The 25329-nt window shown below is 46.5% G+C and overlaps 1 protein-coding gene across 1 annotated transcript in view; it reads left to right on the plus strand.

Moving 5' to 3' along the window:
• Positions 1-25058, plus strand: part of znf512b (zinc finger protein 512B) — a 36457-nt gene extending 11399 nt beyond the window's left edge. The window contains exons 3-17 of the mRNA XM_080534062.1: positions 3581-3660; positions 3876-4004; positions 4841-5013; positions 6213-6487; positions 10690-10761; positions 12384-12515; positions 14718-14845; positions 16735-16827; positions 19139-19237; positions 20548-20817; positions 20964-21278; positions 22866-22967; positions 23417-23479; positions 23975-24073; positions 24552-25058. Of these exons, the coding sequence (XP_080390188.1) occupies positions 3581-3660; positions 3876-4004; positions 4841-5013; positions 6213-6487; positions 10690-10761; positions 12384-12515; positions 14718-14845; positions 16735-16827; positions 19139-19237; positions 20548-20817; positions 20964-21278; positions 22866-22967; positions 23417-23479; positions 23975-24073; positions 24552-24944 (2423 nt within the window). The 3' untranslated portion in view covers positions 24945-25058. The remainder of the gene's footprint in view (positions 1-3580; positions 3661-3875; positions 4005-4840; positions 5014-6212; positions 6488-10689; positions 10762-12383; positions 12516-14717; positions 14846-16734; positions 16828-19138; positions 19238-20547; positions 20818-20963; positions 21279-22865; positions 22968-23416; positions 23480-23974; positions 24074-24551) is intronic.
• Positions 25059-25329: the final 271 nt, after the last annotated feature.

Here is a 25329-nt window from a genome sequence, read left to right on the forward strand (position 1 = left end):
TTGTCTGTGCGACTTTGCATACTGTAGGTTCTACAATTGTTAGAGATAAGATAAAAATAGTGAGTGTACGTTTATAGTGTGTGTGTGTGTGTGTGTGTGTATGTGTGTGTGTCTGTGTGTGTGTGTGCAGCGGTCTATTGTTGTATTTCTGTGTCCATATGTATTTGTATATGTGTGTATTCTATGTTTGTGTGTGTGTGTATGTGTGTGTGTGTGTTTGTGCATGAGTGTGAGTGTGTGTGTGTGTGTGTGTGTGTGTGTGTGTGTGTGTGTGTGTGTGTGTGTGTGCGTTGTGCTGGAAAGAGACCGGATTGTGGTTGCACAGAGACAAGTGGGTCTTATTCCCATAGCAACGGGAACATATCTTACCCAAGAGCAGAATTCATTAATTATGCCTTTTTTCAGGAGACCTTTATTTTCCAAGACAGGAATTAAAATGCACGCTCAATTTCCTCCCCAGCACCAGAGCTGCTCCCTCTGACTGAACCAGAGCTCCGACTGCTACTGACACACATCATACACGGACAGGCTCCTGCCTGGAGAATACTAACACTCAACACACACACACACACACACACACACACACACACACACAGAAAGACTGACACACACACACAAACACACTGTCTGTACTTCAGTTTGTGTGTGTGTGTGTGTGTGTGTGTATGTGTGTGTGTGTGTGTGTGTGTGTGTGTGTGTGTGTGTGTGTGTGCGCGTGTGTGTACAGTACGTGTGTGTGTGTGTCTGTGGACGTGCCCACATCTGTGTGTGTATTCAACATTACGACTATGACTTCAATGTTCATATAGCTCAGCCGGTGTGAGAGCCTCTGTGTGTGTGTGTGTGTGTGTGTGTGTGTGTGTGTGTGTGTGTGTGTGTAGGCCTTCTCAGACATGTTTGCTGAGAGGGGTACAGGGCTGAGAGAAATCCCTCTCCTTGCGTGAGAGCGTTTTATACGATTAATGAGGACATAAAAGTCAATTTATTTATTGTCCAAATCCTCTAACCCTGGTCTAATCCTGATCTGAGATCAGTGTTGATCCTACAGTAGAGTCACAGTTCTCTATCTGACATAGGGCTTTCACACCGCCAAGGAACCATGCCCGTTCCCGTTCTGGAACCTCCAAACCTTGGTGCTGTCTGGCGAACCAGCCCGCGTTCATACCAGCGTAACCGGAACCATCAGCGTCATCAACGTTTGGTGACGAAGGGGCGGGATAAACAAAAATGTCACAACTAGATGGCAGCTACTTCACTGGAAATGAGGATAATATCTTCCACTACAGTATCTGAAATAAACACTATTTTCTATGAAAACAAACAAAATAAACTTTCTAAACACGTTCTCTTACTAGCCAGCTGCTCCGTTACTGGAATAGAAATGGTTGGCAAAGTTTGCGTTTGTGCGTGTGCGCGCATATTTTTTTTTATATTAGATTACATTTTGTCTCCATCCTTCTTGCTAGTCTTCACAGCCTAGAATATGACACACCCACTGACGACGTCACGGTTCTAGTTTTTGGTTCGCGCTGCGAAACCAACTTTTCAGGCTCCGAATCCATTTATTTTGGGTCTGAATGCGCCGGCCGGTTCCAGACTAGGTTCGGGATCATGAACCGGCATGGTTCCTTGGCGGTGTGAAAGGCCTAACATTCACCAGGACCTGACTGAATGTAACACACTGTGTCCCCTTCACCCCTCTCTCTGTCCCCCCCCCTCCTCACCCCTCTCTCTGTCCCCCCCCCCTCCTCACCCCTCTCTCTGTCCCCCCCTCCTCACCCCTCTCTCTGTCCCCCCCTCTCCTCACCCCTCTCTCTGTCCCCCCCCTCCTCACCCCTCTCTCTGTCCCCCCTCCCACCCCCCTGTCTGTCTGTCCCCCCCCTCCCCACCCCTCTCTCTGTCCCCCCCCTCCTCACCCCTCTCTCTGTCCCCCCCTCCTCACCCCTCTCTCTGCCCCCCTCCCTCCCACCCCCCTGTCTGTCTGTCCTCCTCCTCCCCACCACTCTCTCTGCCCCGTCCTCCCCACCCCTCTGTCTGTCCTCCCCTACCCACCCCTCTCTCTGTCTGTCCTCTCCCTCCCCACCCTTCTCTCTGTCCTCCCCCCTCCCTACCCCTCTCTCTGTCCTCACCCCTCTCTCTGTCCTCCCCCTCCTCACCACTCTCCCCTCCTCACCACTCTGTCTTCCCCCTATCCTTTCTGTCCTCCCCCCTCCCCACCCCTCTGTCTGTCTGTCCTCCCCCTCCCCGCCCCTCTCTCTGTCCCTCACCCCTCTCTCTGTCCTCCCCCCTCCTCAACCCTCTCCTCACCACTCTGTCCTCACCCTTTTGTCCTCCCCCCTCTGTCCTCCCCTATGGCCCCCTACTTAGCCCCCTGTCCTCCCCCTCTCCTCTCCTCTCCTCCTCAGATTGGTGGTATGGGTACAGAGTAGAGTGAAGAGCACAGCTCTAATTGTAGCTGAGAGGAGAGCAATAATGAGACAGCATACCCTCCTGACCCAGAGAGAGGGAGAGAGGGAGGGAGGGAGAGAGAGAGAGAGAGGGAGAGAGAGAGGGGGAGGGAGAGAGAGAGGGAGGGAGAGGGGGAACGAGTGGGAGGGGGAGATAGAGAGACTAAGTGGGATATGGAGAGGGAGAAAGACTGAGTGAGTAAGAAATGTGTGACTGCAAGAGAGAGTGAGGAAGTAGTGTGCTTGTGAGATGGTGAGAGAGTGAAGAGAGAGAGAGAGAGAGAGAGAGAGAGAGAGAGAGAGAGAGAGAGAGAGAGAGAGAGAGACGATAAAGACAGAGCTGGTAAAGAGAGAGAGATAAGGGATAAAGAGGGAGCTGGTCAAGAGAGAGAGAAAGAGAGAGAGAAGGTAGAGGGGCACAGAGAGAGAGAGAGAGAAAGAGAAGGTGTAGAGGCACAGAGAGAGAGAGAGATTCTCCAGCCCAGGCTGTGTGTCCTCTGTGTACTGTGTCAGTAGGCAGTCGTGATTTATCTGTGATTTATTTGGCTTAGCGAATGGCCTTTACCCACACTGCCTCTCTCTCTCTCTCTCTCTCTCTCTCTCTCTCTCTCTCTCTCTCTCTCTCTCTCTCTCTCTCTCTGTCTTTCTCTCTCTCTCTCTCCCTCCCTCGTTCACACACTCACACACGCACAGCTGAACACTATTTAACGCCGCCACAGCTGCGCCGCCACCGCCACTGTTCTTTTTTTTTTTTTTTTGCCGTCTCCATTGCTCTGTTGCTAAGCAGGCCGAACGCAAACACGCCAGTGAGAATCTGTGGCCTCACCGCCGAACGTCCTGACTAATGTGTCGACTAACGTCTTTGTTCCAGAAGTGTCGGCTTCCCCTCTGAAGGAAAGTGTGGAGGCTGTGGTCCCAGTGAAATGAACCTGTGGAATACGCAGTACATGCCTGGTACCTAATATAAGCCGGTATCATTATCTCTCTTTCTGTCTCTCTCTCTCTCTCTCTCTCTCTCTCTTTCCCCTCCCTCTCTCTCTCTCTCTCTCTTTCCCCTCCCTCTCTCTCTCTCTTTCCCCTCCCTCTCTCTCTCTCTCTCTCTCTCTCTCTCTCTCTCTCTCTCTCTCTCTCAGGTCCTCTGTGTAAGGAGGGAGGGGAGGGGAAGAAGAAAGGGAGACCTCGAGCAGAAGTGCATGAGCTGAGGAGTATCCCTGTGAGTATCTCTCCCTGACGTCTGTGTGCTTCAGTTTGAGTGGAAGTGTGTTATGGCTGTGCTGTATGAAAGTGATTTCCAGTGTGCATGAGCAGGTGCGTGCGTGTGTGTGTGTGTGTGTGTGTGTGTATGCTTGTGTGTGTATGTGTATGTGTGTGTGTGTGTGTGTGTGTGTGTGTGTGTGTCATCCTCTCTCTCCCTCTCTCCCTCTTCAGGCCCATATGATGGTGCAGTGGAAGGAGGAGTTTAAGCGGCGCTCCAGAGTGAAGTGTCCTTGTTCTGGCTGCTGGCTGGAGTTCCCCAGCATCTATGGCCTCAAATACCACTACCAGCGCTGCCAAGGGGTGAGATACACACACCGCCACCTCACTCCTGACCTCACCCCTAACCTCGTCCCTAACCTCGTCCCTCACCTCACCCCTAACTTCACTCTTCACCTCACCCCTAACCTTACTCTTACTCCCCACCCCACCCCTGAACTCACCCCTCACCTCACTCCTCACCTCTAACCTTACTCTTACTCCCCACCTCACCCCTGACCTCACTCCTGTGCTCACACCTCACCTCATCCCTAACCTCACTCCTCACTTCACCCCTGTCCTCACCCTTAACCTCACATCACCCCTCACCCCTGATCTCACCCCACATCTCACTCCTCAACTCACCCCTGACCTCACCTCTACCCTCACCCCACACCTCACCTCACCCCACATCTCACTCCTCACCTCACCCCTGTCCTCACCCTTAACCTCACCTCACCCCACATCTCACTCCTCACCTCACCCCTGTCCTCACCCTTAACCTCATCTCACCCCTAACCTCACCACACACCTCACCCCTAACCTCACCCCTTTACTCCTGACTCAGCTCCATCAGCAGAGCATTATTGAAGAGCCATTTGATACAGCTACGAAATGATCAGCTTCTGTAAACATGTTTTTAGCAATATGTAATATTGGTGTCTGCCTGCGTTCTGATTACTTGAAAGGAAATCGGAAGCCCTCTCCTAAGATTTTGAAAAACGTATAACTGTTCCTTATATTCTCCCTCACACACACACACACACACACACACACACACACACACACACACACACACACACACACACACACTCACACACACACACACACACACACACACACACACACACACACACACACCCTCTGCCTGCCTCTGTCAGGCCACCCTAGCAGAGAAGCTGAGTCACGGCTGTCCCTACTGTGAGGCCGTGTTCGCCACTAAGGTCCGCCTTCAGAAGCACAAGCTGTGGAACCACCCGGAGCGGGTTAACATGGAGCCCAAAGCCGAGCCCAAACTACAGAAGACCCCCGTCAAAGGAACCGCTAAGAAAAGGTAACCCTCATTGACCCCCCCCCTCCAACACACCTAAAACAAAAGGCCTTTGGATTTACATAGAACAATTGTTCCACATTATTGAAATGTGCTCAATCAAAACAAATGATCATCTTTTCATTTATTTAATGTAAAAAAAAAAAACTTTTCTTTTTTGTTTCTCGGTGCAGACTAGGGGTGCAACGGTTCAGTTGGCCCATGGTCGGTATGAACCTCGGTTTTTGGGTCACGGTTTCGGTTCGGTTTCGGTACATGTTTTTGAGAAAAAAAAATCCAACAGTTTATGGGTTAGGGTTAGGGTTTTTGAACACTAAAATGAAAGTATGTTTACAAGCCATGTATCACTTACCAGTAGCCTCCGGAAAACAATAACAATGAATCCATTCCACAAAGTATACATATTTAGTGATCCGTAAACTGTTGTTTACTACATTCAGTGGGCACTTCAAACTTCAAGTTGCGTGTTATGAAAAAAACAGAAAATATGAGATTTTGGCAAGAAAAAGTTTGAGAGGTATTTATAGCCGTTTCACGCGAGTGGTTTACGGTTTCACCAGCTGCCATCACAAATGTAAAAGTGCCTCTTAGGCTTGACGACTGGTATAGGAGAGGAAGAAATGAAAGTAAAAATGCACTTTAGCCATGACAGCTGTCGCATATTATGCGCATATACGACACGCGTGAAGCATTTCTGCGACACGCGTTTCTGTTCACTGTTTTTGTTCCCTCATCGTTGTATGATGCCAACACCAGAATGAATGACCCCACAACGTAGATTTGTAGCAATCCGGGCCTTCCGCAAACTGTTGCCATGTTCTCAACTCCGCTCGCCATGAATAAACATTTGAACAAGAAGCAACTGCGTTCCAAACCAACTCGACCTCTGACTTTGAATGAAACGCAGCATAAACCGAAAACCGCCATGGTTTACTAGTGTATTGAACCGTGGAAGGTGTGGAAGGCAAACTGTACAGTTCAATATAAAACCGAGAACCGTTGCACCCCTAGTGCAGACGCCCCCTAGTGTAGACATTGTCACTACCTGGCCATGGTAGAAAAGGATGGAAGTCTGATTCTTTTTAACCAAGGATAAAATTCTAATCCCAAGCCCTGACGTTAAACCTTACTCCAGTCACATGGGTTAGGGTCAGGGTTAACCGTGTCTAAATGTCCTCCTAACCACACGTCTCTCCCTCCAGGCCGATGGAGAACAGTCCCCCGTCGCCCGTCTTCTTCAAAGTCAAAAAGACCCACGAGGTGTCCTCCCCCTCCCAGAACGGGGAGGTCGCCCCCCAGAGGGCAGAGAGGAAACAGCACCCTCCCCCCCAGCTGTCCCTGCAGCCTCAGCAGGAGTCCCAGTCCCAGGGCAGCTCGTCTGACTCCTCCCCCGTCACCCCGGGGGGCAGCGAGAGTGATGGGGGCAGCCCCACCCCCCCCTACCACGACGAAGAAGACCCTGAGAGGACCAGGCACAGTAAGATGACAAGCTACACCTGTACTACACCTGGACTATACTGTACTACACTACACTAGAACACTACTCTACACCTGATTACACCTGTACTATACTGTACTACACTATATTAGAACACTACTCTACACCTGATTACACCTGTACTATACTGTACTACACTAGAACACTACTCTACACCTGATTACACCTGTACTATACTGTACTACACTATAGTAGAACACTACTCTACACCTGATTACACCTGGACTATACTGTACTACACTAGAACACTACTCTACACCTGATTACACCTGGACTATACTGTACTACACTATATTAGAACACTACTCTACACCTGATTACACCTGTACTATACTGTACTACACTAGAACACTACTCTACACCTGATTACACCTGGACTATACTGTACTACACTATAGTAGAACACTACTCTACACCTGATTACACCTGGACTATACTGTACTACACTAGAACACTACTCTACACCTGATTACACCTGGACTATACTGTACTACACTATACTAGAACACTACTCTACACCTGACTACACCTGGACTATACTGTACTACACTAGAACACTACTCTACACCTGATTACACCTGTACTATACTGTACTACACTAGAACACTACTCTACACCTGATTACACCTGGACTATACTGTACTACACTATACTAGAACACTACTCTACACCTGACTACACCTGGACTATACTGTACTACACTATAGTAGAACACTACTCTCCACCTGATTACACCTGGACTATACTGTACTACACTAGAACACTACTCTACACCTGATTACACCTGGACTATACTGTACTACACTAGAACACTACTCTACACCTGATTACACCTGTACTATACCGTACTATAGTAGAACACTGCTCTACACCTGATTACACCTGGACTATACTGGGCTATACTAGAACACTGCTTTACACCTGGACTATACTGTACTACAATAATAATAATAATAATAATAATAATAATAATAATAATACACTTTTGTGTAGCACCTTTCATACATAAAATGCAGCTCAACGTGCTTTAGATTTGAAGCATTAAAACAAGAACAAATAATTACAACAGCATATGTTAAAATAAATTAAAACAAATTAGTAGAAATACATTTAATAAATAAAATAAAACGTTATTTAGGGAAGAAAGCACAAGCTAAAAATGGGTTAGCTAAAAGCCTTCCAGTAAAGGTATGTTTTAAACTCTTTTTTTCTATGTCCACAGAGCCTGCCTGTTTGATATACAGTGGGGGAAATACGTATTGACAAGTATTAATAAGTATTGACAAGTTGAAGTATCAACATTTTGTACAGTAAATGTATTTCCAATGAGCCTATTCAAGTGAAGTTTGCACCAGACTTTGGTATTAACTCAAACAATCCAGACAAAAAATCGAAACAATCAAGTCCATATGTAAATAAAGTAATGTGTAATGAAGTGGAATGAAACGGGAAAAAAGTACTGAACACACTTAAGAAAAAGCAGTACACCACAGCAAGGAAAGGCAAGGAACCAGCTGGAAACCATAACTAATTAGGAGGCAACTCTACCTCCAATCTGTGCTAATTAATGACAGCTGGGTTAGAATATATTGATGGGCTATAAAAGTGTTTTTTTTTGCCACACAACGATCTAATGATGAGTAAAAGCAAATAGCTGTCTCAAGACCTTCGCAACCAGATTGTTGCAAAACATGAAAATGGAATTGGCTACAGATGTATTTCACAACTTCTGAATCTTCCAGTAAGCACCATTGGGGGCATTAACCGTAAGTGGAAGCAACATCACTCCACCATCAACTGGCCAAGCACAGGAGCTCCTCGCAAGATTTCTGATCAGGGAGTCAGAAGGATAGAAGGAAGAGTAGTCAAAGAGCCAAGGACCACTAGGAAAGAGCTCCAGAAAGACTTGGAGGCAGTAGGTACAACTGTGACAGAAAGGACAGTAAGGACACTCTACCGCCATGGCCTCTGTGCACACTCAGCCCGCAAGACTCCACTACTGAAAAAAAGACATGTTGAAGCTTGTTTAAGGTTTGCCAAACAACATCTGGACAAGCCAGTGAACTACTGGGAGCATGTACTCGGGTCAGATGAGACCAAAGTTTAACTTTTTGGCTGTCACACAACACACCATGTTTGGAGGAGAAATGGCACTGCACATCACCCGAATAACACTATACCAACAGTGAAGTTTGGAGGTGGAAGTATCATCGTGTGGGGTTGTTTCTCCTCTTGTGGTACTGGCAGACTTCATATCATTGAAGGAACAATGGAGCCATGTACAGAGAGCTGAGGATGAGACATGGGTGGACCTTCCAGCAGGACAACGATCCAAAGCATACAGCAAAGGAAACTCGCAATTAGTTTCAGAGAACGAAAATCAACTTGTTGGAATGGCCCAGTCAATCACCTGACTTGAACATTTGTGGAAGCATCTGAAAATCCAGATTCACAAGAGGGCCCACCACAATCTTCAAGATTTAAAGACAATCTGTGTAGAGGAATGGACCAAAATCACACCTGAATACTTGGAGTGATTAGTTACTTCATACAGAAAGGGCCTTGAAGCTGAAGGGCCTTGAAGCTGTCATTACGAACAAAGGCTTCTCCATTAAGTATTGAATTCATTTCAGTTAGTGTGTTCAATACTTTTTTACTGTTTCATTCCACTTTATTACACATAACTATTTACATATGTTAAATACAAAAATAAATTGTTTGAGTTAATACCAAAGTCTGGTGCAAATTTCACTTGAATAGGCTCATTGGAAATACATTTACTGGACAAAATGTTGATGTGTTCAATACTTATTTCCCCCACTGTACATACATGGGCACGGCATTCAACAGTTTTGGTGCATAATACATAGAAGCAGCTTCCCCACTTTGTGTGTGGAGTACTTTGGGCACGATTAAAAGACCAGCATTGGAGGATTTTAAGGCTTTTTTGTGGTTTAGATTAGATTAGATTAGATTAGATTAAACTGTATTGTCATTGCTGAGTACAAGTACCAGACAACAAAATGCAGTTTAGCATCTAACCAGAAGTGCAAATAGTGATATAGTGCAACGACATGGTAGTGTAGACAAAATAGTTGTGTTATTGAAATGGTAAGTACAGTATGTAGTAGGTATATTCAAGAGATGGATGGAAATAATATAATAATATTATGTGCAGTTGTGGTATAATAAAAGAGACTAATATGGAAAATGGGGGGGATTGTTGAGGGGACAGTCCATCAGAGTGACAGCTGTGTGGAAGAAGCTGTTCTGGAGCCTGCTGTTACGAGACCTGGGAATCCTATACTTCACGTCTTTTGGATGGTAGGGGATCAAACACACCGTGGCTGGGGTGCGAGGTGTCCTTAATGATGCTTACCTCCCTCTGCCAACACCCATCTGCTTGGAGGGACTCGATGGTAGGGAGTTCGGTATAGATGATGCGCTGGGCGGTTTTCACCACACGTTGCACAGAATCCTGGGAGACAGCTGGGCTTTCTTCAGTCTCCTCAGGAAGTATAGGCTGCTGATAGGATATTGATAATAATTATGCCGTACTATACTACAACACTGCTCTACCCCTGGCTACACCTGGACTATACTGTACTATACTGTACTATACTGTACTGTACTGTACTATACTAGAACACTGCTCTACACATGACTACACCTGCACTACACTAAACACTACTTTACCCCCTGTGCCAAAGTCCCTGTGTTTAACCAGAATTACAGCAGAAAGTGGTTGTGTTTAACCAGAGTTATCACATTAAAGAGGCTGTGTTTAACCAGAGTTACCACAGTAAAGTGACTGTTTAACCAGAGTTACCACAGTAAAGTGACTTTTTAACCAGGGTTACCACAGTAAAGTGACTGTTTAACCAGGGTTACCACAGTAAAGTGACTATTTAACCAGGGTTACCACAGTAACGAGGCTGTGTTTAACCAGGGTTACCACAGTAAAGAGGCTGTGTGTTTTGACCAGGGTTACCACAGTCAACTGTGTGTTTTGACCAGGGTTACCACAGTCAACTGTGTGTTTTGACCAGGGTTACCACAGTCAACTGTGTGTTTTGACCAGGGTTACCACAGTCAACTGTGTGTTTTGACCAGGGTTACCACAGTAAAGTGACTGTGTGTTTTGACCAGCTCCTCGCTCTCTGTTCTTCCTCTTGAGCCAGGACGGAAGCAGAAAACTCCTAAGAAGTTCACCGGGGAACAGCCCTCCATCTCTGGGACGTTTGGATTAAAAGGTAAATCCATCAACCCCCCCCCCCCCACACACACACCTCTCCTCATCCCTTTCTCTCTACATCTAACCGTATCCCTTGTTTTATTGCCACATCGGCAAAAAAGCTAAACAAGCAACGGCATCATCGCACGATGCTACTTGTTATTCTGAATTTGGGGAACGACTGTATCTGACTGTGTTAACCTGCCGTGCTGAAGTTCAGGGGTACTGGCCCTCCCTGAGTGTTAAAGTGGTGAGTCACTGAAGATTCAGACACACAGACACACACACACACGCACAGATGCACGCCCGCACGCGGTCTCTATGACTCACACAGTACATCCATCACAGAGAGAGAACTCTCCTCCTCTCGCTTACACACTCTCACTCCCCCTCTCATTTTCTCTTCGTCAGTGTTTCGCCTTTTATTGCTCAGCGTCAACTTCTCCCTTTTTGTGTCCCTCTTACTCAGCACAGTTCAGCACTGTTTCTCTCCCTCCCCCTCTCTCTCTCTCTATCTCTCTCTCTCTCTCTATCTCTCTATCTCTCTCTATATATATATATATATATATATGTATATATATATATATTTTATATTTATATATATATTTCTGTCTCTCTCTTTCTCTCTGTCTGTTTGTCTCTCTGTCTCTCTCCCCCCCCCACCCGCTCCTCTCTCCCTCTCCCTCCCTCTATCTTTCTCTCTCCCTCCCATCCCCATTCTCTCTATCTCTCTCCCCCATCCCCCCTTCTCTCTCTTTCTTCTCTCTCGCTCTCTCTCTCTGTCTCTCTCACTCTCTCTCTCTCACACACACACAGTCTCTCTCTCTGTTTCTTACTCAGCACAGTTCAGCACTGTTTCTCTCTCTCCCTCTCTCTCTCTCTCTCTCTCTCTCTCTACATATATATACATGTATATATATATATATATATATATATATACATATATGTATATATATAGTATGTATATATTTATATATATATATATATTTCTGTCTCTCTTTCTCTCTCTGTCTGTTTGTCTCTCTCCCTCTCCCCCCCCCACCCGCTCCTCTCTCCCTCTGTCTCTCTCTCTCTCCCTCCCATCCCCCTTCTCTCTATCTCTCTCCCCCATCCCCCTCTCTCTCTCTTTCTTCTCTCTTGCTCTCTCTCTCTCTCTGTCTCTCTCACTCTCTCTCGCTCTCTCTCTCTCTCTCTCTCACACACACACATTCTCTCACTCTGTTTCTTCCTCTCTCTCCCTCACTCTCTCCCTCTCTCTCTCCCTCTCTCTCTTTCCCTCCCTGGGTTTCTGCTATATCCAGCCTCATTTTCCGCCCCGTGCTTTAGCACCTGGAGCGTGGAAGCAGCATTTAATGAACCGTGTGGAAGCAGCAGTACTGGTGTTAGTTCTGGAGCACGCTACATAACTCTGCTCCTCTAGGTCGTCTTTGAGCCTCTCTAAAGTGAACTTTGACCTCCTACTGAGCCTGACTCCTCTCACACACCCACTCTCACACACCCACTCACACTGTACATGTTTATGTTTATGTGTGTGTGTGTGTTTGTGTGTGTATGTGTGTGTGTGTGTGTGTATGGTCTGTGTGTGTGTGTGTGTGTGTGTGTGTGTGTGCATGTGTGTGTGCATGCGTGCGTGCGTGTCAGGTATGAACAAGGTGGAGGAGAAGCTGAAGGCCGGGCGTGTGAAGAGGGCAGAGGGGGGTCCGCACAGCGAGGAGCCCCAGAGGAAGACCTCCTCCCAGGCCCCAAGGAGAGACCCTCCACCCCCCAGCTCTGGTACACTAGCACTCTATATCTCCTCTGGTCTAGTGGTGAACTTGTGTGTACTTCCAAACTAGCTTGAATACGAAAGAAACTTCTGTTTCCCGCCTATGTGTGTCCGTATGAAAGCCTTTGCGGTATGAGTATCACTACTATATGAGTATATACCCGGTATAGTTTAGTTTTAGTTTATTTATTTAGCACACAAGAAATTGTGCAAGGAGGGAACGAAGCCCAGAAGGCTTGTACAGAGTTCCACTCCACGTCAATATCATTGTTTCAAATAAAAATCAAGGGACACTTACTGCACGTCAATAGGAGAAAAGAAACCACAAACAAAATCATATCCATCGGGCAGAAAGGTAGGATAGCACATACAAACACACAAGACAAAAAAAAAAAAAAAAAAAAATATGAAAATAGATACAAGGATAGTAAGATTAGTAAAAAAATAAACATAGATTTCCATCTAGCCCACCTTTCAACGGGAAAAGCACTACAATATAAAATAAACAGCTTATAACAAGATTAGATATTTTTTCAGTTGCTTTTTGAAACCCGATCGAGGTGTTGATCTCAATGGCGAGCTGAAGGTGTTCCAGATTCTCGGACCTCTATAACAAATGTTAAATTGGTGGCTAGAAGTTCGACAGAAAGGTAAGTGGAGGTCATTATTGAATCTTGTTGGATAAGAGTGGATGTCAGATGAGAAAATAAAGAAACTATGGAAAGTAGAAGGAAGATCTTGCTTGTTGTTGATGAATTTGTTTATGAATAAGCATGTTTGAAAAATATTCAGTTTATTAATGGGTAATAATGAATATTTCCTAAATAGAGGTGCAGATGGTTCGAATCTGTTAGAGTGAGAGATCATCCTAAGGAACCTCTTCTGGATAACAAGTAATTTGTTGAGGTATGAAGGATAAGTAGCAGCCCAGACTATATTACAGTAGTTGATGTAAGGAAATAAGAAGCTATAGTACAAGGTTAAGTGAGCAGAGGAGTGGATCAGGGGGCAGACCCTTCTCATTATACCAAGCATCTTCATGGATGTCTTGCACACCTGATCGATGTGATTATTCCAGTTTAAACCTTCGTCAACAATGACACCTAGGAATTTAGTATGTTGAACTTGAATAATGATGGTTCCATTGATTGATATTTTAGCGTCATCTTTGGAGTAGCACTTGTTTTTGTTGCAAAAGATCATGAAATTACATTTTTTTACATTGAGGGTTAATTTATTCAGTTGGAACCAGTTAGAGGCAATTGATAATTCATCATTTACACATTCAATCAAAGACTTGAAGTCTTCATGTACAGCTATAAGGTTGGTATCGTCAGCGAATAATAAGGGGAGAAGGTTTTTGCAAGACATAGACAAGTCATTGATGTAAAATAAGAATAGTAACGGGCCCAAGATTGAACCTTGTGGAACCCCAGAAATAATTCTTGATTTCTTCGATGAGCAGCCGTTGGAGGAAACAAATTGTTCTCTGTTATCCAGATAGTTGATAAACCATTTAAGAGCAATACCTTGCACACCATATCTATTAAGCTTGGAGATAAGAATGTTGTGGTTAACAGTATCAAAGGCTTTGCTTAAGTCTAGAAAGACACCAAGAGCAAATTTGTTATCATCCAGTGCTGTAGAAATAGTGTTGACAAGTTGCAGTAGTGCATGCTCAGTGGAGTATTTCTTACGGAATCCATACTGATGGTTGTACAGGATGTTGTTCTGTTAGGTGCTTAGAGATTCTTGTGTAGACCAGTTTCTCCAGGATTTTTGATAAACAGGGCAGAACAGATAGGACGGTAGTTGCCGAAGTCCTTTGAGTCGCCTGATTTATAGATTGGTATAACTTTGGCGATTTTGAATTCCTGAGGGACGATGCCAGTTTGTAGGGATAAAGAAAGGATATGAGTTAAGGGATGGATAATATAGTCAACAGTTTCTTTAATAAGACTGGTTTTGATACCATCGTGACCATGGGCAGAATTCTTTAGGTTCATTATTATATCATGTACTTCATTGTTAGTGGGGGGATCCAAAGTTGAGAGTGAAGAAAATTGGCCTTTGATTAGGCTACAAGGGTGCACATCAGGTCTCTCTTGAAAAAGACATGTTCTTCTCTTCATGAGTCTAACCTGGATGAATAAAGGTTCAATACAAGTAAATATTAATGGACACCCCCCCACCCCCACCCCTCTGTCCAGGTGCACCAGTGGATGCCCAGTGGCACCATACCATCTCGGAGCGGGGCGAGGTGGTGTGTCCCACCTGTTCCATGGTCACCAGGAAGACCGTGGCCGGCCTGAAGAAGCACATGGAGATCTGTCAGAAGGTGAGCCGACCAATGAGCTGCAGGGACATGGTCTCACACCAACTGCCGAAGCATTCTGGAACACTCACCACCTAGACTGCCAAGTGTTCTATGTGGTGTTTACCTAGCAACAACACTACACCACAAAACGAAGCATCACCATTGATGCATTTTGTGGTTAATGAAGTCACCCGTGGCACTCTAGGACGTTGACAGCTTGCGCGACTTTGTTCACCCTCGGCACTGAACGAGTTAAATCCGGTTTCCTGTCGGAAGAAGGTTTAGGTTCCTCGTTCATTTGAAAACACACAGTTAAAGGCGCGTAACCATTCATAACCCCTCATAACCATTCATCATCACCATTCATAATCATGCGTCACCATTCATCACCATTCTTTAGCGATGACATCTGTCTTTCATTTCTATAAATCATGAATAGTGTTTCCGGACTCGCCGTCGATGTACCTCACTCGCCCCCCTCAATAACTTGACACCCGCTGTAAATTATATTCCACATGTTCACATGTTTCACATAATTATTGACTGGGTGTGCGCTGTCACATCTGGTTTTGATCCCAGCTCTCTCCAAGAATTGTGTCTGTGCGTCAACTGCTCTGCCCCCACGATCCAATCATACTGTTTGTCAGGCAGTAGGATGGTATCGCCGAGGGGATAGATTTCCAGCGCAGTCTAATCAAATTCCTGTGGCATGATAATCCAGCCTAACTTCTGTCATTCACTACTATGTCCTCACCCGCTGTGTTACCAGTGCTGCTTGTTTTTGGTCTGCCTCATCCTCTGTCGTCACTCCTGTCTGAAACGAAACCCTCTCTCGCACACCCCGAGTGTGTTGTCACCCACGCCGCACATTCACACCGCCGAAGCCCTCGGGGGAAGGGAATGAGTCAGGCTTGCAATTAAGACTCCTCTCTCCGAGGACCCCTAAGCCAAGCAGCGCGGGGGCCTGGGGAGCCATTAGACGGGAGAGCATCGATCGCTGGAGAGCTGGAGGATGGATACCGCGTGGGTTCATCATCCCGACGGTCTGAAGTGGCGTCTCTCTCTCCCTCTCGTCTCCTCTGTTCAGACGCTGTCGTGTGAAAGCCCGGGGCGGGGAGGAGGAGGAGGATACGGAGAGGGCTTCCTGACAGGAATGACCTTTCACATGTTCATTTCCTCTCACATCCATCAAGGACATGACAAGGGGGAGTCACCGTAGAGCATGGGGACGCACCCCCCCCCCCCCTCCCCCCCTTTGATTGGCCCTTTAGGTCACAAGGCTGGGCTCTAATGGAGATCCTGTTTTTATGGAGCGCTGGCTGTGAGACTCTATAAAAGCGGCACGCCTGCCATTAAGCAGTGATAGAGTCACCACATTACCGCCGGGGTCATTCACTGGGAAAACACTTCCCTGCTCCTCTAGATCGATATTGGCATGCGGCGCCTCCCTTATGAAAAGGGATTCTCTCGCGGTTCTCGCTCTTCATTTGTCCGTTTTTCGAGTGATAAAACAACATTTGGACAATGGTGTTTTTCTGTCAGGGGATAACAGAGGTTATTAGGGTTGAGGCATCGTTGCGTGACCCGGCTGAAGTAAAGATCATGCAGGGGAACAGTAAAGTGGGACATGGATAGTTTTTTCCGTAGACATGACTCTAGAGCTGACGTCTAGGTCGGTGGGTCGATCCCTGGCTCCTGCTGTCTACGTGTCGAGGTGTCCTTGGGCAAGACACTGACTGAACCCCAAATTGCTCCCAATGAGCCGGCACCTTGCATGGTAGCTTGCTGACATTTGTGTGTGAATGTGTGTGTGAATGAGAGGCCATTGTAAAGCGGATTGGAATAAGGCGCTATATAAGTGCAGCCCAATTTACCATTGGTTTGACCTCTGACCCCTTTGATCCCTGCAGCTCCAGGATGCCCTGAAGTGCCAGCAGTGCCAGAAACAGTTCAGGTCCAAGGCCGGCCTCAACTACCACACCATGGCCGAGCACAGCAGCAAGGTACACACACAAACACACGCACACACAAGCGTGTGCACACGTGACCAGGACTGACCAATGTGCGCACTCGTGGACACCAGACCCTAAATCTGAGAGTGTCAGTTTAGGTTTTCAATGCTGATCAATCTGGGCTTGTGTCTGGTTTAAGGTTAGAGTTAGGGTTAGGGTTAGGGTTAGGGTTAGGGCTTGTGCCTGTTCTCTGCCTTTAGAAACAGCTCTGGGTTTCTAAGGAGGGCGGGAGGGAGTGTGTGTGTGTGTGTGTGTGTGTGTGTGTGTGTGTGTGTGTGTGTGTGTCTGTGTCTGTGTCTGTGTCTGTGTCTGTGTCTGTGTCTGTGTGTGTGTGTGTGTGTGTGTACTGTGTACCATACTGCTATCTGGGTAAAGAGGCACAGTATCATGAATGGACAGGCAATTCATTCATACAAGGCATGACAGGGTTAACACAATGCTTTCAACTGTTACGACTCCAGATACAAAGTAGAAATACAATACTGCATTTCTGGTATTGTGGGGTTTTTGACACCTTTGATTGATACGCTTGCCTTGAAATCCTTTGTCTTCCATTCTGGTGCTGTGTTAAGTCCAACAGCGGAGTGGTTCATTAAGATATTAAGGTGGTGCTCATGCATTAGAGGAATAGTACTCCAATGAAATTTGTTGAATAATTCACAGCTTCCATCTCAAAAGAGTCATTAAGAATTAATGAACGGTGGATGCCCTAAATACTCTCTTTGTGTGTGTGTGTGTGTGTGTGTGTGTGTGTGTGTGTGTGTGTGTGTGTGTGTGTACTTGCATGTCTGTGTGTGTGTGTGTGTGTGTGTGTGTGTGTATCTTATTCCTCCTCGTGACCTTAGTTGATTTTTAAAAGCTGTAGATCATTGATGCCTTCTGTAGGAGTGGAGTGAAACAGTCTGGGACATTTGTCTTCAGTCCAACCCTACCTACCTCTGGCTGTATTGGCAGTGACCCATACCATTCAAAGGAGAGGGTAGAGTGTGTGTAAAGACCATTATTGGCTGTGAGATCTGCCAAAGACATTCCACAATTTCTTGTAACTCTTCAAAATCAGTCACTTATTATTCATGTGTTTCTTTTTTCTGGCCAGTGCCCTGTTCTCAGCCAGGATGAACAAGCTGCTCGCTGCCATTTTGTAAACATTCTTTCTCTCCTACTCTCTGATGTGTTGTTGTATTCTCACTGTGCACTGAGAGGAGAGAGAGAGAGTGCGTTTTAGTGTGTTTAGTGTTGTTTGTGTTTGGGAGTGTGTGTGTGTGTTTGTTTGGGAGTGTGTACTCTGTACTGGCTTCCACTCTGGTGTTGTTGCTAATCTGGGCCCAGAGTGTGTCCTCTGGTCACATGGCCGAGCCCCAGTGCATCATGGGAGAACACAGCAGCATGATGACAGGGAGACGGAGGTGACCTGCTGAGGTTGACCTTGCTGCCGCTGCTACAACTGAACTGTCACACTCCATGTTTTTATTTAGCGGATTTTCACCTTTTCTCTTACCGGGAGATCGCTGGAGGAGGCCTTTTTAAAATGTATTTAAAGATACCATACTTTTTCTCTCTCTCTCTCTTTCTCTCTCTTTCTCTCTCTCTGTCTTTCTCTCTGTCTCTCACTCTCTCTCTCCCTCTCTCTTTCTCTCTCTCTATCGATTTCTGAAAATAATGTGTTGATATCATCCTCTCCCTGGTAAATCGGAGGCATCTGGTTGGATCTGTTCTCTAGCCTGTGGGTGCGTGAGCGTGGCATGATTTGGTGAGGGACTGAGAGATGTAATTCCTCTGAGCCAGCCTCTCACCCCCCTCTCATCCCTCCCTCCCTCCCTCCCTCGCACATTACAGGAACATCTTCATAGTCTGAAGTGGATTCCTCTCCTCCTCTCCTTCATCTGCACTATTCCGATAAGAGGAAAACCAATGTCGACGATATAGCAGACACATTCTTAGACCTTGAGATGGCAGCCTTAGGCCCTCACCACCACCACTATCCCCCCCCCCCCCCTTTCTCCTCTGTCCTCTCATCTCCTCTCCTCTCTCTCATTGCCCTGTCAGCTGTTGGTCTTATTAGAGATGTGTCTTGGCACTGATAAATATCTCAGCGAAAAAACATTAGCCCGACAGTTGTCATAAACATGCCTTGAGTAACAGCTTCGCCATGAAACCGTTTAATGATTCTGGCAGCGCGGGAGCTAGGGAGATGGAAAACACATTTTTTTCGGCTCTGGGTGTTTTTTTGTGTGTGTTGAGAGGGGGGAGGTGTTTTGAGGGGACACGCTGGTGTGCGACACTCTGTGTGTTCCCCCCTCAGCCCTCGGGGAGTGAAGGCCAAACGGGGGACGGGCAGGAGGAGAGAGAGAGACTGCGCAGAGTGCTGAAACAGATGGGACGAATCAAGTGTCCTAGTGAGGTATGTACTCTCTCTCCCTCTCTCTCTCTCCCCTGCTCTCTCTCTCTCCCCTGCTCCCTCCCTCTCTCTCCTCTGCTCCCTCCCTCTCTCTCCCCTGCTCCCTCCCTCTCTCTCTCTCTCCTCTGCTCCCTCCCTCTCTCTCCCCTGCTCCCTCCCTCTCTCTCTCCCCTGCTCCCTCCCTCTCTCTCTCCTCTGCTCCCTCCCTGTCTCTCTCCCCTGCTCCCTCCCTCTCTCTCTCCTCTGCTCCCTCCCTCTCTCTCCCCTGCTCTCTCTCTCTCCTCTGCTCCCTCCCTGTCTCTCTCTCCCCTGCTCCCTCCCTCTCTCTCTCTCTCTCCCCTGCTCCCTCCCTCCCTCTCTCTCTATCTCTCCCCTGCTCCCTCCCTGTCTCTCTCTACCCTGCTCTCTCCCTCTCTCTCTCTCTCTCCTGCTCCCTCCCTCTCTCTCTCCCCTGCTCCCTCCCTGTCTCTCTCTACCCAGCTCCCTCCCTGTCTCTCTCTACCCTGCTCCCTCCCTCTCTCTCTCTCCCCTGCTCCCTCTCTCTCTCTCTCTCTTCCCTGTGCCCTGCCTCTCTCTTTATCCCCCATCTCTCATTTCTCTCTCTCTCTTTTATATCGACAACATGTCCTCTATCCCTCCTCTTTCATCCGGTTTTCCATCTCCTCTCTTTCTTTCTTTCTCTGTTACTCTGTTCTCTTGTCTATTTCCCCGTTTACAGTACACACCCCTGCGGTATCTCTCTGTCCCTCTCCCTGCACGCCCTTCCATCTCTCGTTCCCTCCCTCCTTCCTTTCTGTCTCCCTCACTCTCCCTACCTCTCTCTGTCTCTCCTTCCATCTCCCTCGTTCTTGTCACGTTGCCCAAGCCCACATCAACACTCTGTTTCCAATTACTCACACTACAGTGCAAAGAGCGGGAGAGAGGGAAAGACGGAGAGGGAAAGAGACAGACACAGAGTGCCTGAAAAAACAGCCTCTTAGAATAACCTTTCTTCATGCTCGTTAATGTTCAATGTTTCCCCTGATTTTCAGTCCTTTTTTTTCATCCCAGCAACCGCCGAAATATTGACCAGATGTGGTGATTATGTTCCATAAACGTCATGCTGTGCTCCACTAACCTGATTTCCAATCTGATTTGTATTTGTCATTTTTTCTCATTTTTCCCCTGTGTGCACACCACACACACACACATGCACAATCGTGCGCACACGCACATACGCATTCACCTACACACACACACACACACACACATGTGCACATACACATGCACACACGCACACACACACACGCGCGCGCACACACACACACGTACAGGGCTGCTCAGCCCACTTCTCCAGTCTGATGGGGTACCAGTACCACCAGAAGCGGTGTGGCAGAGAGCTGTCTGAGGAGGAGAAGCCTGTGTTCCTGTGTCAGCACTGTGGGAAGACGTACCGCTCCAAGGCTGGCAGAGATTACCACCTCCGCACGGAACACCCGGGCGCAGCCACCTCCACCCCCGCTGCCACCTCCACCACCACCACCACCACCAACAACAACAACACCAACAACAACACAAACAGCAACACCACTGGCAGAGACAGGGTAGGCAATGAAGAGGGGAACCGTTCTCATAGACTTGATGCCTTTCATGCTGAGTTTTTTTGTAACGATCATCATCATTGGTTCACTTTTCTATAAAGCCCCTCCTCATTGGGTGTTGACCATGTCTGTCTCTCCGTCTCTTCCAGGTGACCACAGAGGAGGCTCCGGTAGGGGGAAGGAGGGAGGGAGGGAGTCACACAGAGAGAAAAGAGGAGTGGCAGGAGAGGCCTGCGGGGAGGGGCAAGGAGAAAGAGAAGGAAGGGAGGGAGAAGGAGAGAGGGGGGACGGGGGAGAGAGAGGGGCTAGGGGAGGACTTTGAGCGGACCCCCAGCGGGAGAGTCCGGCGCCGGTCGGCCCAGGTGGCGGTGTTCCACCTGCAGGAGATCGCAGAGGACGAGCTGGCCAAGGACTGGGGAACCAAGCGCCGCATCAAAGATGACCTGGTACCAGACAGTAAGCGGGTAAGAACACACTCCTGGGTCAGGATACACACTCTTGGGTAAGAATACACACTCCTGGGTCAAGATACACACTCTTGGGTAGAGATTGGGGATGGGAATCGAGAACCGGTTCCAATTGAGAACCGGTAACAAATTTTCCGATCCATCGGTATCAATAACATCTGAGATGCCGGCATGTTTTGCATATGCGCTGATAGTTGTCAGAGCGTCTGAACCATAGATATCAAATCAAATGGCAGTCCTTATTAGTACGGATGTAATATATTTTTGACCACTGGTTGGTTTTGTGGCGCTTTCAGTACTTCACCAAGGGGAGAGCATAATCTCTAAGGAATCAGGTCTGACAATTTTCTTGCATTCAGCCCGTTCTTTCTTCAAACCCATCACTGTAACATTCATTTACTTGTAACACAACAGGTAATAATCATGTTTATACATGGTATGAATTAACATTCATTTGAATGAATTTTAAAAGATGAAGAAAATGGAAGCGATAGTTAATGAGTATCTACTGTCAACATCTCTAAAGTTAGCAACAGAAAGCTAGCTAACCTCAACGTTAATGTTAACACGTTAACGTAAAATTGTGATGATAATAGTGATGATAAGTGATGGTAATGGTATTGTTGGTGTCTGGCATGTTAACAGTTAGTTTGTAAAGACTTTTAACTGACCATTCGTAAATTAACTGATTTCAGAGCGCTCTATGATGTTGAAACCAGAGCAGATTTCCCGAGTGTATTTACGAATGTATTCACGAATATGTGTTTATTATTAAGCTTTGTCTTTTGATGTCCTTGCTGCTTATTGCACAACCGTTTATGCTTGTCAACAGCTAACTGCATAAGAAGAAAACACTGACAGTTTTCAGCAGCCAGCTGCTCAAGCTCATTTTATTTATGGTTATGTTCAGATATTATACACTATGTTCAGACACTCAAGATAATAAAACAGCTGCGTTGACGCTGAAAATCTGTGTAGGCCTACTTTTTTTCCACACAGAAAAGTTAGCAGGAATTGATAAGGGAATCGATAAATAATCAACCGATAAGCAGAATTGATAATGGAATCGGTATCAATAACATCTTATCAATTCCCATCCCTTGTAAATACTCTTGGGTAAAGTTACACTTTCTTGGGTAAAGATACATACTCTTGGGTAAGGATACACATTCTTGAATACAGCATATGTTACATCAAAGACAGACATGAAGGAGATAAAAAATAAAACACACACACACACAGGCAAACACACACACTTGCACATCTGTACCACATCAAAGACAACCTCTACCTCATCCCAGACACGAAGAGAGTAAACACACATGCACACACACACACGTACACACAAACACTTCCAGACCAAACACAGCATCAAAGACTACTGTGGCCCTGAGGACACTGACCCTTACACACCCATGCACACACACACGCGTGCACACACACACACACCCACGCACACACACACACACACACACACACACACGCACACACACATGCAGACTCACACAGAAATGTATAACGATAGACGTTATGCCCAGTGAAGTGGACCAGACTGTGAGCCTGTGACTCCTGTGTTGTCCCCAGCTAAACTACACCCGTCCTGGGCTTCCCAAGTTCAGCCCCAAGCTGCTGGAGGCCTGGAAGAACGAGGTCAAGGAGAAGGGTTTCATCTGCTGCACCAACAGAGTAACAACACTCCCTCATTCAATGGATTTACTACATGTAAACACAAACTGAAATTTCAATTCAATTCAATTCAATTCAATTCAATTCAATTCAATTCAATTCAATTCAAAGTAGTGAATGCTTTATTGGCATGACAGGTAAAGAAAAAACAGTGTTGACAACTCAGTGCATTTGTTCATAGTAACAAGCTAAATAAATAAATGAATAAATAAATAATAAAATAATAATTATAAAACATATACTGTATATATATTGATATATACACATGCACACATACCTATACAGTATATACATCTATCTAGATGTACTGAGCATAGAGAATATCAATAAAGCGTAGAGGTTACTACTTAGGAATTGAATTCTGATTGAATGATGAATTCTGAACAGTGAGGGAGTTCATGTGACAGACATCGTTTAGTTGCTGAACGGTTCTTTCTGTTCCTTTCCAGAGCTGTGAAGCTGTCTACTCCAGTGTGTCTGGGCTGAAGGCCCACCTAGCAAACTGTAACCAGGTACGAGCATCCACTGTGTTGTTTCTGCTGGCCTGAAGCCATGTCAGTCTCTGGCCACTCCCCCTAGCTCAGTCTCTAGCCACTCCCCCTAGCCCCTAGCCCTTAAACAGGAGGGTGTAGCCAGTCTCTGGCCACTCCCCCTAGCCCCTAGCCCTTAAAGACGAGGGTGTAGCCAGTCTCTGGCCACTCCGCCTAGCCCCTAGCCCTTAAAGGGGAGGGTGTAGCTGAGTTGAGAAGGTAAACTCACACCTCAAGTTCAAACCACCCGCTCTGTCTAAATGCTAGCTTTTCGCTAGCTGGTTTACATTGTATATTGGAGGAGATGGTCACGTGTTGTTGTGAATATTGGTTAATCTCTTAGCTAATTAATAGAGTGTTCTGCTTAGTGGAGGGAGGTAAGAATCTAGTCAAACAATTGGAATCAGGCCACTATGGCGTTAGTTCTCCCCTACCTGTTGTGTTGAGGTGACCTGGATGTGTTTCTGCCTCCCACAGGGAGAGGGCGACGTAGGGAAGTACACCTGCTTGATCTGTCAGAAAGAGTTCAGCTCAGAGAGCGGTGTGAAGTACCACATCAGCAAGACTCACTCACAGGTGGGTCAACAATATAATAATCATTTGATATTTGATTGATTGATTGATATGTTTATTTCAAATATGTGCAAAAAAGATAAAGCAACAATAATTAATATAACAGAAAACAAACAAACAAAAAAATAATGATAGATATTTAAGATGGTGCAGAGAATGGCTACTGTCAGATCTGCTCCCCCTCAACGCTGCTACTACACTGCACCCTTCTGTACTACTATTGCACGACTACTGTCATTTCTTTATTATGACTTTATTGTTTTATGATTACGTTATTATATTGTATTGTTGATTTATTGATTGTTGTTGTACGAGGAGCTAGATTCATAAGGCTTTTCACTATATCACTTATGGCTGTGTGCGATGTATGTGACCAATAATATTTGATTTGATTTGACATCACACACCGCATCATTTCCACTCCGGTGGGTTTCATACAGGATATTTCCTCTCTTCATACATTATTTTTGGGTTCCCACAGAACTGGTTCCGAGCCGCCACCAACGTGGTTCCCAGCAGCAAGAGCAAAGAACCGGAGAACAACGGCGTAAAGACGGAGGTGAAGAACGGAGCCACCACCGGCAAGAAGAGAGGCCGTAAGCCAAAAGAGCGCCCCCCAGAGGCAGCCCCCGTCAGCCACACAAAGACTCCATCATCCAGCGCCACCCTAAACTCGACGCCCACCCCTGCCCCGGCCCAGGCCCAGGCCCCTGTCTCTAACCCTACCCCCACCCAGACCCAAACCCAGAGCCCTGTTCTCACAGAGAGGGGAAGCCCGACCCAAAACAGACACCCCAACCCCCCCACCACTACCACCACCTCCACCACGCGGCGGGGCAAGCCCAAGAGGGTGCCCCCCTCCCCCTCCGAGTAGCACTGCTTCGCTGACCCAGGAGCCAGAGAGGATGCTAACCATCGACACCAGATGCCAGAAAGCTTAAAGACGTTACGATAATGTACGCTACAGGGACAGGGGACAAGGAAACTAAAAACAAACCATAGCAAAGTTAAACGATTAGTTCCTGTATTTGAGTTCACTCCTGTGTTTTAATCCTATATATGCTGTATGTTTTTTGTGTCTGCTTGTATATACTGATGTATAACACTTCCCCCCCCCCCCCTTCTCCATTTCTTTTTTAAGGCTCATTTTAGTTTCACTATTCACAACAGGGGTTAATTATAATCAAAGTTTAAAAAAACTACAAAAAAACTATTCATAGCCTTTTCTAAACAGAAGTAGTACTTCAATTGAATTTTGC

The sequence above is a fragment of the Nansenia antarctica genome (assembly GCF_963989245.1).
Source record: "Nansenia antarctica genome assembly, chromosome: 6".
Lineage (NCBI taxonomy): Eukaryota > Metazoa > Chordata > Actinopteri > Argentiniformes > Microstomatidae > Nansenia > Nansenia antarctica.